This window comes from Hypanus sabinus, chromosome 21, assembly GCF_030144855.1.
Source record: "Hypanus sabinus isolate sHypSab1 chromosome 21, sHypSab1.hap1, whole genome shotgun sequence".
Classification (NCBI taxonomy): domain Eukaryota; kingdom Metazoa; phylum Chordata; class Chondrichthyes; order Myliobatiformes; family Dasyatidae; genus Hypanus; species Hypanus sabinus.
In genome coordinates this window covers 54,449,625-54,463,337 of record NC_082726.1, presented here as the reverse complement: position 1 = coordinate 54,463,337, position 13,713 = coordinate 54,449,625, and the positions used below count along the sequence as shown (strand labels likewise).

The 13,713-nt window shown below is 38.9% G+C and overlaps 1 protein-coding gene across 3 annotated transcripts; it reads left to right on the top strand.

Annotated features, from left to right (window-relative positions):
• Window positions 1-214: 214 nt before the first annotated feature.
• LOC132379057 (cytochrome c oxidase subunit 5A, mitochondrial-like) lies at window positions 215-13,491 on the top strand. Of its 3 annotated transcripts, none has more exons than XM_059946556.1 (5): window positions 215-419; window positions 4,311-4,427; window positions 7,934-8,055; window positions 10,340-10,436; window positions 13,347-13,491. In XM_059946556.1, the coding sequence occupies exons 1-5, from the start codon at window positions 311-313 to the stop codon at window positions 13,367-13,369; spliced, it is 468 nt and encodes a 155-aa protein (XP_059802539.1). In that variant the 5' UTR covers window positions 215-310; the 3' UTR covers window positions 13,370-13,491. The 3 variants fall into 3 exon arrangements, with proteins under 3 accessions (XP_059802539.1, XP_059802541.1, XP_059802540.1); XM_059946558.1 differs by having other exon boundaries at window positions 216-419; window positions 10,541-13,418; XM_059946557.1 differs by having other exon boundaries at window positions 218-419; window positions 10,340-10,465.
• The last annotated feature ends 222 nt before the right edge of the window (window positions 13,492-13,713 follow it).

Genomic DNA, 13,713 nt, shown 5'->3' with positions numbered 1-13,713 from the left:
GTGACCATCTCCCGGCTAGTCACAATCGGGTGCTGCGCATGTGCTTAAATTGGCGCACCATCCTTCGTGCGCATGCGTCTGAGTTAATTTTCCGCCCTCGGCGAACGGTTGGATCTGTCACACGTCTCGCGCCCACCCTCAGGAACAGCAAGTGCCCAGATCGTCGGGAAGTGTCTGATGCGCATGCGTCCGGTGAGTGTGCGTGTAGTTGGGGTGACGTCATGCGCAGGGGCGGAGAGTCCAAGGCTCGTTAGTCGGGTGGCAGCGGCACTTTCTCTTCCCCTCCCCGAGGTCAGGCCGGTGAGCAGCGATGTTCCGAGCGGCGTTGAGGTGCGGCGGCAGCGGCTTATCCGCTTGGCGGAGGGCAGCGCGGGCGCCAAGGAGGCCGGTGGGCCAGGCCGAGGCGGTGCAGCCGGCGGGTGAGACCATGTGGCCGCGGTGGCGGCCATGGCGCCGCGACCCCTCTCGTGGGCGGAATGGCGGGCGGGTGACCGGCTGCGGGGCGATGAGTGTGCGGCTATTCAGCTCCGATCGCGGCATCCACCCTCCTCGTTCCCTCCAATTCCGGGCTACCGCCGCCGGCCGTAATCCCCTTATGAGCCCGTGTCCTTGCAATGACCCGTCAGTAGGAAAGGAAGGCTTCGGGCCTGGTGATGTTCCCCTTTGATGCGGCAGGCTCTGATTCATTCTGCAACAGACCTTACTTGTTTTCAGCCTGCTCCCTATTCACCTTTCAAACACTTTATTTCTCCACTTCTTTTGCAATCATTCCTCCCTCCCCCACCCGCACTGTCACTTTCCGTTTCTTCCGTCTCCAACATCATTGCTGTCACCTTCCGCTTGTTCTCTTCACCAGGATATCTTCAAGCCCATCTCCCCCCACAGACAAAGTCATTGTATATATTTATGTACCTTCTCCTCGCTGCGGTTACCTTCACCCCCTCCGTGCTATCTGGTCACCTATCCATCCGACCACCTCACTCGAAATTTATTTTCTTACATTTGTTGTGTTCCACTTCCCGTTATCCCGCAAGACCCTCTTACTACTGCATGCCTTTTTAATGATTTGGCTGCTAGTGGGTGTAAAAGAATGCAGAGTAGAAATCCAAGAAAACCACCATTACCGTGGCATATTTAGTCACAATGCCGCATTTGTACACTTTAGGACGATGGGCTGTGAACTTTTGATTTTTTTTGCTGATCAATTATGTAGTGAAAGGTTGGGAAAAGTTCATCGTCATCCTTTTATATCTTAATGCACATTAATCAGTTCATTGTAAAACGGCTCTGCATCCTTTTTATAGAACTAGTGGGTTGACTGATACTAGGGTTTTGAAAATCATTATCTTTTTAGTTTTTGTTAGGAAATCTAAGTTGTAGATCCCACACTACCACAATTCTCTGCATCTGGTGGAAGGCTATTTCAAGGTCAGTTATTAGAGGCTTTACGCCTCTGATATTCCCAGATATTAAATTACTGTTTAAATTATTAAAAAGGCTCTGGTTGAATATACTTGGGTGTTTCAAAATTATGGGCATCCCATTTTTAAAAAATCTTAACATTTCCTAGTTGTGGGATAATAGGGATGTAGGGGTTATCAATTTAGGATAAACGAGGTAAAAGTTTTGAGCTGTCTGAAACTTTTTCAAAGGGTATAGTTATAGAAAAGTACAGTGCAGAAACAGGCCCTTCAGTCCATCTAGACTGCTGAGCCATTTGGAAGCAAACTTTCGTTTTTAAAATGGAGGTGGATAAAGACATACTGCATGTAGAAGGGAAGTGAAGTTACATTCAGATCAATAGACAGTAGGTGCAGGAGTAGGCCATTCAGCCCTTCCAGCCAGCACCGCCATTCACTGTGATCATGGCTGATCATACACAATCAGTACCCCGTTCTTGCCCTCTCCCCAGATCCCTATCAACTGATAGTAGATCGCAAAACAGGCTTGAAGGGTCAGGTAGCCTTTGTCCATTCATTTCCATAGATCTGAATAAACACTTGCTATTCACATATTTAAAAGCATATCCTTAGTGATTTTTTTGCCATGAAAGAATGGTTCTGTTTGCACCTGAAATTGGAAAGCATGCTGTATTAAAGTGCTTATAATGTTTTGGTTAATTAAAATTTATGCGTCTGTGCCTTGTTAAACCAATGTGAATAGAAAGTAACTTATCTGTAGATAATGATAGATTAGATGAAATGTCTGCAGAGTCAAGTATGTAACTATTAATGCATTATTTTTGAAAACTTGGTGGTGTGACCTGAGTTGAGGTTCAGAGCACACAAACAGTTGTTTTTCTAACGTTTTAGTGTAACTCAAAGGGAGTTAGCATTCTCGGAGCGTTTAGGCAAATTGGTCAGATTGAATGCGATGGAGTATTATCACCAGAACTTATGATCTGGACATTTTGTTTTGTTCATCGTTAGACTATGCTATATAATCAGTATAATACATGAAAAGAAAATTGATACACAGTTAGTGAAATTGGATCAACAGTTAAGTATAATGGCTGTTCCTCATGCTCTTAATAGTCCCAAGTAGAAATTTTTAAATTTCCGCTATCCATTTGCTTGGCCCACGATGGCTGTGTACAAGTTGTGAAACAGTAGTTGAATAGTTTTTTTTTATATATGATTCAGCTTCCTGCAAAGTATTAATTGGCAAATCATTTACCCCTTTGAATTGGTTACATGTAGAGATTTGTTCTGTGGTAAGCTCTTCAGCTGTCATTTGATACGTTTAAGGAAGTCGAGAGTTGAAATTTTTTAGTTCTGGGAAACTGCTTGGGCCTGGCTCTGTCAATGATTAATGTTTCCTTATTGCTAAATGATCACCTTTCATTAAATGGAATATTATGTTTAAAAAGGCATTGATCTACTTTTATAGTTAATTTCAAAGGTCACATTTCCACTTTTTTTTATATATAAAAGCTCTGAATCAGAAAATTAAAAAGTTCATTCACTGAAAGCATGAATGCCAAGTTGGTACTTAATAAGGTTCTATTTCATTGTTGCACTCCTAATTCTTTCCCCCCTCCTCCACCCCCAACAAATCAGATTAAACTGGTGGGCAGTCAGGTTGTATTGATACAGATATGAAAATGAATACAAGAATTTGATCACTATTTTCCTAATCACTGAAGATTTTTGTAGTTTACTGCTGTGCATACTGAGCATCTAAGGTTGTGAATAATCTGGCTTGTAAAAAGCTGACTGCGCACAAACTCTTCCATCCACTATTGAAGCATTTTGCATGCTAGTAATCACAATAAAATGTTTCGTATGATGCTGTATGTATTCCACTAGTTTAATTATGAGTGGTATTAATCATTAAATAAAGAATTACAGCAAGAAATACAATATGGGCAGCTATAGAAATTAGACATTACCAATAGGTGGCTAAATCAGCTTATGGTCGATTCTCAGTTATAGAAGCTTGTAACCCAGGGACTGACTATATTTAATTTTTACCATTTCCCTAGATCGTAATTTTACAGCATGCTGCTGCTCGATGCTGATTATGATGTGCTAGTGTTCACTCAATTGTTAGATTCTATTGCTTGCCTCTGATCTTATGACAATGTGAAATGTAACCTTATGGTCATATTTAACCAATGCTGACTCATGCACTCTCAGAAACAGCTTACTGAAACAGAAGGGGATTTTAAAAATAAAATCTCAGACCTCCATCCTAATATACATCAAATCTTTGAACTTGTCCATTTTGATACTGGGGAAACAGAATCCTTTGCAAAAGGCTTTTCACATCTTTCCCCAATGACTTGTGCAGAAGGTTAATTACGGCTCAGCAATTTAAATTGAAAAATATTAAGGTTTTCTTCAAGGCAGAACCCAGGTGTATCCCACCTTTAAAACATACACTTAAAGAATAATCTTGCATTTTAACAACTTGGACGGTTCCCCCCCCATCGAGATTGATTTTTGAGATCATGCAACTATTTGACAATTGATGCGAACTGTAATTTTATTAGCCTACTGCTGATCTTTCTCACCCACTAATTCCAATACAGGTGGTGATTTTATTCAGTGTGACCAATTTTTCACTTTGCACAATATAGGTAAATAATAGTTACGGAAATTAAATTCTGTGGAGCTTTTCTCAACAGTTTCTTTCAATATTTAATAAACAATGACTGCCTTGTGATATAGCAGGGTGAATTCTGACTTGTGTGTTTTATTACTTTGCCACTTGAATTGGGGATGAGAGCTACATGGCCTGGCTGATGTGTTCAGTAGGGATTTTTTGTAGTTGAAGGAAAGTTTTTTAAGACTTTGTTTCTTTAACAGCTGTTCTTGCTTCACGATGGTATTCACATGGGAAACAGGAGACTGATGAAGAGTTCGATGCCCGTTGGGTGACATACTTCAATAAGCCTGACATTGACGACTGGGAACTCAGGAAAGGTAAAATGAAAATCGTTTAGAGGCTAGACTTACCACTGACCCTGGGAGAATTTTTCAACTTGACGGCCCATGACTGCCATCAAACATTTGAACTTTCCTTGCCACAGCTCAAAAGATTGGAAGATAAATTATGATGAAAGTGAATCATATTTATGCATACTAAGCCCCCATTGAAAGTATATGGTCTTCTCGTAAAAAGTCGTAACTTCAGTATTGTCTTGTGAAGGTGATAGAAGTTGTTTTCATTTTTTTCCCCAATTACGTCATGTTTGGGTGTTTTCTTCTGATACTCATTTAATTTCCTGTTGTTTTGCTTAAGTCCAATGTGTTCATGCCAAGGTTGTTAATGGGGATGCCTCCTGGTGTGTGAAATAAGGTGAGACCAAGATGGATGGAGGTGGCAGGTAGAGAGTGGGAGAGAGCTTGTTTTGATAATATCACTGTTCAGGCTATATGTTAGTTTGTTGGGCTGTATGTGTGCGTATTACATCAGTACATCAGAGTTGATTCTCATTTGATCTCCTTTCCATTGTTCTGTTTTAACTGGATGATAGACATTGTGCAACAAAACACCCATACCATATGAAATCACTCTCCAGGTCTTTGTACTTAAAATTCAGAGCAGAAGTGAGTCACTTTTGAAGTTGAGGAATTGGCTTTGAAGTATGACATCCAAACATAATGCAGGCCGTTGCAGTTAAGGTTGAGACAAGTAGGTAAGAAGCCAATTAATCCAACATTTAAAGTTCAGAATAAATTTATTATTTAAAAAATATTATTATCTACACATTTAACTCTGAGATTCAAATTCTTGTAGGCATTCACAGTAGAACAAAAAATGCAATAGAATTGATACAAAAAGACATCCAATGTCAAAAGAAGACAACTGCAAATACAAGGGGAAAAGCTAATCATGATTGTAAAGTAAACTATATTTACATGTTATATGTCTTAATTTATCTCCCATTTTATAGTTGGAGTAATAACTTTGGTAGCTCGACCGGTCAAATGGCTTTTAAACTATTCTGACCCATGTTTGTTTTATGGGCTACAGGCTATATCTCCTGCTTAGGACAAATCAAAACTTGGAATGACAAAAGCTTACTTTTCTATTTGTTTGGTGTTTGCTTGGATACTGCCATTATCATTTGAACCTGGTTTAATGTGTTGCATTTCATCTCTTTGTACATGTAGTTTGCACTTTTCCATGGTTTAAAAAATAATCAACTACATGTGAATGCTCGGTCTTTAATCTGAGGGAAAGTGAGTGAATGGAGTTTTTGTATTGCTCTGTGGTTTCTTACTCTTGGCTTGCATCACTGGCAACAACCTCTGTATACTCAAGTTAAACTTTGTTGCAAGGACTTGTTCCAAACAAAAATGTGTAGTAGTGCCATAGTTGGAACAACCTCATATACTTGAACTCTCATAAAAAAAGACAGTTCAAAAGTTCATTTATTATCAAAGTACATATGCAAAATACTACTGAGAGTCATCTTCTCCAGATATCCACTAAACAAAGAAAACCATGGAAGTCAGTTCAAAGAGAAACAGCAAACCCAGCACCTCTGCACAAAAAAGCAATGAGAACATCAGTTCCTAAACCCCCTCTCCTTCTGCATTAAAAAAAAGAGATTGAATGGACCACAATATTTAAAAAACTTAAGACTGAAATAGTCCAAATCCATAAATGCAGGACTTTGGTAACATCCTCCTACGTAATTGAAAGAGAGATATGACTCATTGTGTATGAGTCCTACCCTCTGGGTACAGTGATAGGCCACACAGGCCCCATTTCTGGTGGTGGGGGACTCCATTAGCAAACAAGAGGCAGGTAATCAGCACTGAACCCTCACTCACCTTCCACATATGCCTCGATGTTCTGATTTTCCTCATCACTTTAATCGTTAATTAATGGAAACTTCAATCACCAAAAGGGAGTCAATTCAGCAGCTGCATCCTTTCTTGCCAGTTTATTTTCTTTGAGGGTTTGTCTAGAACTCACACTCACTTCCCGGATTTTTGGCTACAGCAAAGTATCACTCAATTGATCCCCAAACTGTAAAACACAGGCTCTAACAGTTCCAGGAACACATTTAAGAAGAAAAATAGCTGTAAAAGAAGTGAAACAAACAGTTTTGTTGTCTATCCAGAAGATGTCAACCAAGGGAGCATTGTACGCAGGCACAATCTTGACCAGTATATCTGTACATTTGTTTTGCATTTCTCTATCTTTCTCTCAAGCTTTTCGTAACATTTTGTAGAAGAATATGATATTTTAAAATGTTACTTTCAATCCTCCTTAATCCACTGCTGCACAACTTTTTCCTCCAAGGACTGTCAGAATGGCAATGAGAATCGTTGTTTAGACAATACAAAAAAATTTTCTGTTGTGTTCCAAAAGGTATCATTTCCACATGACTACATATAAGCTTTATTCTCTTTGGGCAACAAAAGAAAGTTGTTGGCCCTTTCATAAGGAAATCTTAACAGGTGTAGTTTTAGCCTAGAAATGTAAATTACTCAATGAAAAAATGCATTTAAACTGTATTATAGAACTGGCTGGTCTGAGATAAAAATCCATTGGAAAAAAGCTGTGAATGAATTGTGGAAGTGGATTGGATGCTGTGCACCATTTTTGTCTGATTTGCCACAGTGGGTAGATGAACTGGAATTGCAGTAATGGGCTTGTCTGGTGAGATGAATAGCAACTAACTAGCATATACTAGCAATGAACTAGCATATATTGTTTGGAAAGTTGAGATTATTCCCAGTTTGAATGGATTTAGAACTGTTGTCTTTCTCACCTAATCAACTTATCATTTAACTTCTGTGAAATGATGCCTGCCTGTGTTAAAATAGGGTAATGGTTGCAAAATGCAGTTCCTAGTTACCATGCAATTTTCCATCTTGTTTAAAAACCTTTCCAAATTGGAATAATGCTAATCAAGAGCAGGTGGTGGGTGTACTTTGTGGATGATGGGCATTTATCTACATCTATTAAATGGGTACGAGGTTTACCTGGTTAGGGTTGTAACCATGTAGGAGGATCTGGGATAAGTGAGAATGTGACATTTAATGGGTCAGATGTGACTACATGATGTAAACTACATTACTGCTTCTAGCCAAATTGGATAGATGACTGTTGATCCCAGATGCAATATATATAATATGCAGAGTATCTTTGATGTACATCTGCTTTGATTTTCTTCGCAAGAGATCCAAAATTGGCGTGCTCTCCCAGTTGCTTTGTGGACCATGCTTGGGAATTTTACACAGGGATTTTTAATCAAGTTCTGCTTATCTTCTTGTCAGTCCTGGACTGATATTTTGGGTAACAACCCAGAAGTTAAACTTAGCAATCTTCAATTTAAGTATGCAGCTTTTGTCCCTCCTTTCCATTCATTCTGTGTTGGCATTGTATTACATGTACAATAACTGAAAACCTGCCTTTCAAAAAGAAATTATACTGATAAATCTCTAAGGAATGTCTATTTTGTTTTCAGGAATGAACACCCTCATTGGATACGATCTGGTACCTGAACCCAAAATTCTTGACGCAGCCTTGAGAGCATGCCGTAGATTAAACGATCTAGCTAGTGCAATCCGTATTCTAGAAGCAGTGAAGGTCAGTACAACAGCATTTCACTTGGTGGTGCTTACTTTGCAAACATGAGATTGAAAGCTTGTAGAATGCTGATAAGTGGGTAAGAGGTGTAGTTTACCCACTTTAAATACAGTATTATCTGCTAAATTGATAGCCACAACAGTGCTAATGTTGATTGCTACACCCTGTTCCAATCTGCACTACAGCATGGCATTAAGGCAGAATTCCTAAAGGCATTAACTGCACTTGGGGTGAAGTCTTTATTTTACGGCCAGTAACCAGAACTGTTGTCAATGCAAGGTCAAATGCAAACCTGTCAACTACCTCTCTTACGACACTTTCCCTTGAAATGCCAGGGAAAGTTATTTGTTCTTTCACACTCTTCCTATCTCACAATTCAGTGATCTAGGTGAAGAGCCATTCACTTGCATTTCTACTCTAATCTACTGTGGCACGGTAGTGTAATGGCGTAACACTGCAGTGCCAGCATCCCGAATTCAATTCCTGCCACTGTCTGTAAGTTTGTATGTTCTCCCTGTGACCATGTGGGTTTCCTCCGAGTGCTTCAGTTTCTTCCCACATCCCAAAGACATACAGGTTTGTAGGTTAATTGGTCACATGGGTGTAATTGGGTGGAGTAGGCTAGTTGAGTTGGTAGGGCCTGTTACCATGTTGTATCTAAACCAAAAACAAAGAATCTGGGTTCTATTATAGAAATCAAGTACCAGTTGGGTCACCATTTTGCAAAGCATCTGCAAGGGTCAGGAGGGGTAACATTGAGCTTCCTGTTATCTGCCACTTTAATTTGTCATCCCACTTCCACTCTGACCTTTCTGGCATCCTACACTATTGTAAGGCACAGTGCAGGTTTGAGGAACAGCACCTCATCTATCTGGGCATATTGCAGCTCTCCAGACTATTTTGTGCAGCTTGATTTCTCTATGTCAGTTGTTCAACTGCAATATTGGCTCATCTTGGTTTTCCTCCCTCATTCTGGAAGTGGGGACATTCCTGGCCTGACCTGCCAGATATACCTTTTTGTAGTTACATTCTTTGGACCATGTCCTCACCCTCAAACTGCTCCCACTTATGGACCAGGTGATCTTGTATACAGCTTACCCTATGATTACTTTGGTTCTATCTATCAGACCCATCCCAAACCTTCCTGCAATTGTAGCTTCTTTTCTCTCCGTGTGACAGAACTGAAATATTAACTCCATTTTACTTAATACGGCTGTGGCCTGATCTGAGCATTTTCAGTGTTCATATTATTTCCACTTCAGACCATCGTAATGACAATTAACAATCTCCATGGGAACAGCTCTCCTATTGTGCCAATTTGAACCTGCAACTTTGTACTGTACATTTGATTCTTAATACCCTCAAGGATTGGTAGGTAACGTTGCCTTGCCATAATTACTGCATACTCAGAACGATCGAGTCAAATCATATGGATAGACACTTGCAGCCTAGTTGCACGTCAGCATTACAAGAATAGAAATTCTGATGTCTTTCCTTGAACACCCACCAAAAATAGATTGGCTCATTTTAATTTGTATTTGTGTAGAGCCTACTGTGTTTGCTGACAAAACCGACCGGTAACTCAGAAATTAACACACTCACAAAAGACGGATAGAGGCTTTAATTAAGCCTTCTCCAGAAGAAAAATGAGGGTGCCTGTATGATTTTAAACACTTGGATTTTTTTTTGCTTTTCATCTGAGGCAACTGTTTGACAGGAGTTGAGTGACTTTGATGTAAATTAGAACAAAACTTATCTTCAGCGTGAAGTTGTTGAATTGTAGCCTTAAATTGAAAAAAACTGCTCTCTCGTGTCTTAATCTGTAGCTATGTAAGACCATGAAAATACTGCTGGCAGCTTACTCTACCAGTAAAACTCCAATGCTCTGGCATAAAAGTCCCAAATGTGCCAGATTCCCCAGTGTATTTTTGTTTTACTTTTTTTAAAGTTAATTTTTCAGTAAAACCCTGAGGTTTGAAGCAAGTTAAAAGCAGCAGGAAACCTGTTAAATTTCAGCACTATGTTCGTTTGTCAAAGCCAGCAGAAACATGCAAGCACTTGGAACCCCAGATCAAGCCACAAACCTCATTGATTCCTGTTGTCTTATAAATGGCTCCAGCCTCATTACTACTTGCATTCCAGAATGCATGAGTGAGCTAGATTTTAAACCTTTGGGAATTCCAGACATTTTGAAATCAGATTATTGAATTGTTACTGTAACTGGGTTTCTTGAAACAAATTACATTGTGGCTAGGCATAATACTGACACCTCTTAATTTTTCAGGATAAAGCCGGACCTCACAAAGAGATCTATCCTTATGTCATTCAAGAACTCAGGCCCACGTTAACTGAACTTGGAATTCCTACCCCAGAGGAGATAGGTATAGACAAATTATAACAATATACATGGGTGAGTTTCGAATATTTGTGTGATTCAAACAATGATAAACTGATTTAAGTGGATTTACTGAATCTTTTTTAAAAGAATAGGATCATGCTGGATTGACCACCAGAAAATTAACTGGAGCTACTTTATAATTGCAAAAACTTACATTAAGGTATTTGCTATTATAAATTATACTTGCATTATAAATTAATCAAAATGTCATAAGGTGTTTAATAAGTCTTCAGATAACACATAACACTAAGTTACAATTATACAAGGACATCTGAAATATGAATGCATATTAGCTGTAAGATTATTGAGGCAAAGGATGTGTTTAATTATTAAATCATTTTTAATTGATACAGGGATTCAACGTTCTTCATAAACTTCCAGTTAAAGGAATAAATTCCCAAATGCACAAAGCTGGAGCATTCCTGACAGTTGAATTTTTCATGATGCAGTCAGACAAACACTTTGTTTAAAGCAAAATCTTGGAGATGGGACTGCGGTACTCAAATAAAAAAAAAACTGCTAGAGGAGTTTAGGCCATGTTTGTGGAAATTAGAGTGAAGATTAACATTTCCACAGATGCTGCCTGAATCATTGAGTTCCTCCTACAGTTGGTTCTTCCCTCTTTAAAAATATTATTGGCTACTTGTTGAGAAAGTTTTCAAGACTACATGAAAATGGAGCAGCATGGTGGTGTAGTGGTTAGCACTAAGCTTTACAGTGCCAGTGACCTGGGTTCAATTCCCGCCACTGAATGTAAGGAGTTTGTACATGCTCCCCATGCTTGCGTGGTTTTCCTCCTCAGTCCATAGACATACTAGTTAATAAGTTAATTAGTTAATGTAAAATGTTCCATGATTAGACTAGGGTTAAATCAGAACTTGCTGGGAGGTGTGGCTCAAATGCCTATTCTGCACTGTCTTGATTTAAAAAAAAATGTAATAGTTGAGAACATGTACTGTGAGCCATTCCTCATTTTTAACTTGTTTATCTTGAGTGGTGATTATTAGTAAATCAACCTTCATTAGCTAGCTAACTTCATTAATAATTTGTCCAATTTAATGAAATGTCTTTTGAAAAACATTAGCTCTGATATTGATTTCTCATTTTGCCATTCACCCACTTGCATTCAAATAATGGGAAAGTGATCCCCACCCCCTGCCCTATTACCACCTTTAGTAGACTAGTGTATCATTGTCATCCTGGACAGTTACCTTCTTGATTGATAGCTATTAATGCACTAAATCCAAAACATAGTTTTGTAAGTGGAAGCTTTCATAATCAAGCAGTGTGTCTAGTTTTCAATAAGTGCAAACAATAAATTGAAATGAGTTGCTTATGAATCCATTTAGGGCGCATAATTGGATTTTGTAATTCTGCCTATATCCTGATCATTCAGTACCAGTGCAGTTTTTGTTTTACTGCCACTAGCACTTAGTGCAACAATGAAGGTCCTCCATCTCTGGCAGTGTTCTGGGCTTGCTTCATCATGTCAGTAGCTTCCTCTTGTTTTCACTATTGTCAGTCATACAAATCCCAGGTGGAGACTCAGGAATACCGTCGCACTAAGATGTAGGATTCTTCATTGCTGTTTATGTAACAATTTTTTCTATCAGTCAGGGTTGTTAGCCCTGAGCTGAACCCTCAAAGGTGGAGGACCGGTGGAGCACTCTTAGTCTGGCCTCTACCCTTTGATGTGTTTGGCATGTGCGACCCTACCAAGAGCCAGAGCATAAAGCCCTTACTCCAGCCAACATAGCTCTTTGGGTCATTGAAGCACACAAACCTATGACAAGGTTGTGGTCCTCTTGGAGGATCATTGCAGTTTAGCTGATGGTTATTTACATTTGCCGGACATATTGGTCTGACCTACAAAATCTTCACTTGTAGTTATTTCTTCATTGGATTTGTACTTGGATCTTTAAGTTTACATGTAATTATTTCAGCATTTGGAAACCAGTGCTGGTTGCACAAGGCAGCTATTTGAAGATTGAAGCTGGTTCTGAGCAGATTGAATATATTACTTCCATATTAAATATTAAGGAATATTGTAATAGTCCTACCAGATGTTGGCTCAGAATGCTAGGGAGCTAATATAAACTATTCTTTCCTGTTGAATAACTGGCTATCATTCTGCCATCATTAGAGTTAACAATAATAGCCCATTGTTAAGCAATGATGCTCAACTGGTAATAAGCTCTCTCTGTACTAAGTAGAATGGCATTTTGCCCACTTTGTTGTGAAGCAATATTTAGTTATTTTCATTGAAATCTGAGTATATTTGAAGTTCCTTGGAACTTTAATTTGTAATGTTATTGAGGAAAACATGATCATGCACAACAGATTCAATCAGAGCCCCTGGATTCTACTTCCAAATCTATTCCACCATGCCCCTTTTTAAAAATAAGTATAGGCCAGACTGTGAATAAAATACCAGCTGTCTTCAACTTTCTAAGTCCCTGCTTCTCTCCAAAGACATTTCTAAATCTGCTTTATCTGCCAACCTTTTGACACTTAATATTTCCTCATTGTTGCATGTTTTCTTTCTCTTACAAAGTGCCTGGGGCACTTCGCTGCATTAATCACAAATACACAAGGAAATCTGCAGATGCTGGAAATTCAAATAACACACACAAAATGCTGGTAGAACACAGAAGGCAAGGCAGCATCTATAGGGAGAAGCACTGTCGACATTTCGGGCCGAGACCCTTGGTCAGGAGACAATCACAAATGCAAGTTGCCTCATTAATCACAAACACGAGCCTTTAAGGTTCTTAAAAACTGGATCACTTCATTTTGACTAATTTCCTGTATTTATTGCCAACTTTGTTCAATATTTGAGGTCAATTAAGTAAAAAGGAAGCATCTGACATGTGCAACATTTCTTTTCTTTCAGACGGTTTCCAGAACTTCATTTGATGTGATTGTACATGACACAAGATACAGTGTGAAATATTACTATTGGACGTTTAATTCTGTTCTGTTGTATGTATTACGTCTCCCTGTGAACTCAATGCAATAAAGAATGGCCTGATAATTAATCAGAATCAGATTTATTAGCACTGACTTGTATGATATGAAATTTGTTGCTTTTCAGCAGCAGTATATAGAATTAAAACTTACTATAAATTACGAAAATAAATAATTCCAAAAAAAGGTCGTGTTCATGATTGTTCAGAAATCTGATGGCAGGAGGAAGTAACAACTGTTGAATAGATTTATGTGCATATATACTCTTCCATATCGATCTTTGAACTGTCAGC

Coding starts and splice junctions, on each gene's coding strand:
- LOC132379057 (XM_059946556.1), top strand. CDS start 311: ATGTTCCGAGCGGCGTTGAGGTGCGGCGGCAGCGGCTTATCCGCTTGG. Junction 4,428..7,933: donor CGACTGGGAACTCAGGAAAG/GTAAAATGAAAA, acceptor TTTTGTTTTCAG/GAATGAACACCCTCATTGGA. Junction 10,437..13,346: donor TCCTACCCCAGAGGAGATAG/GTATAGACAAAT, acceptor CTTTTCTTTCAG/ACGGTTTCCAGAACTTCATT.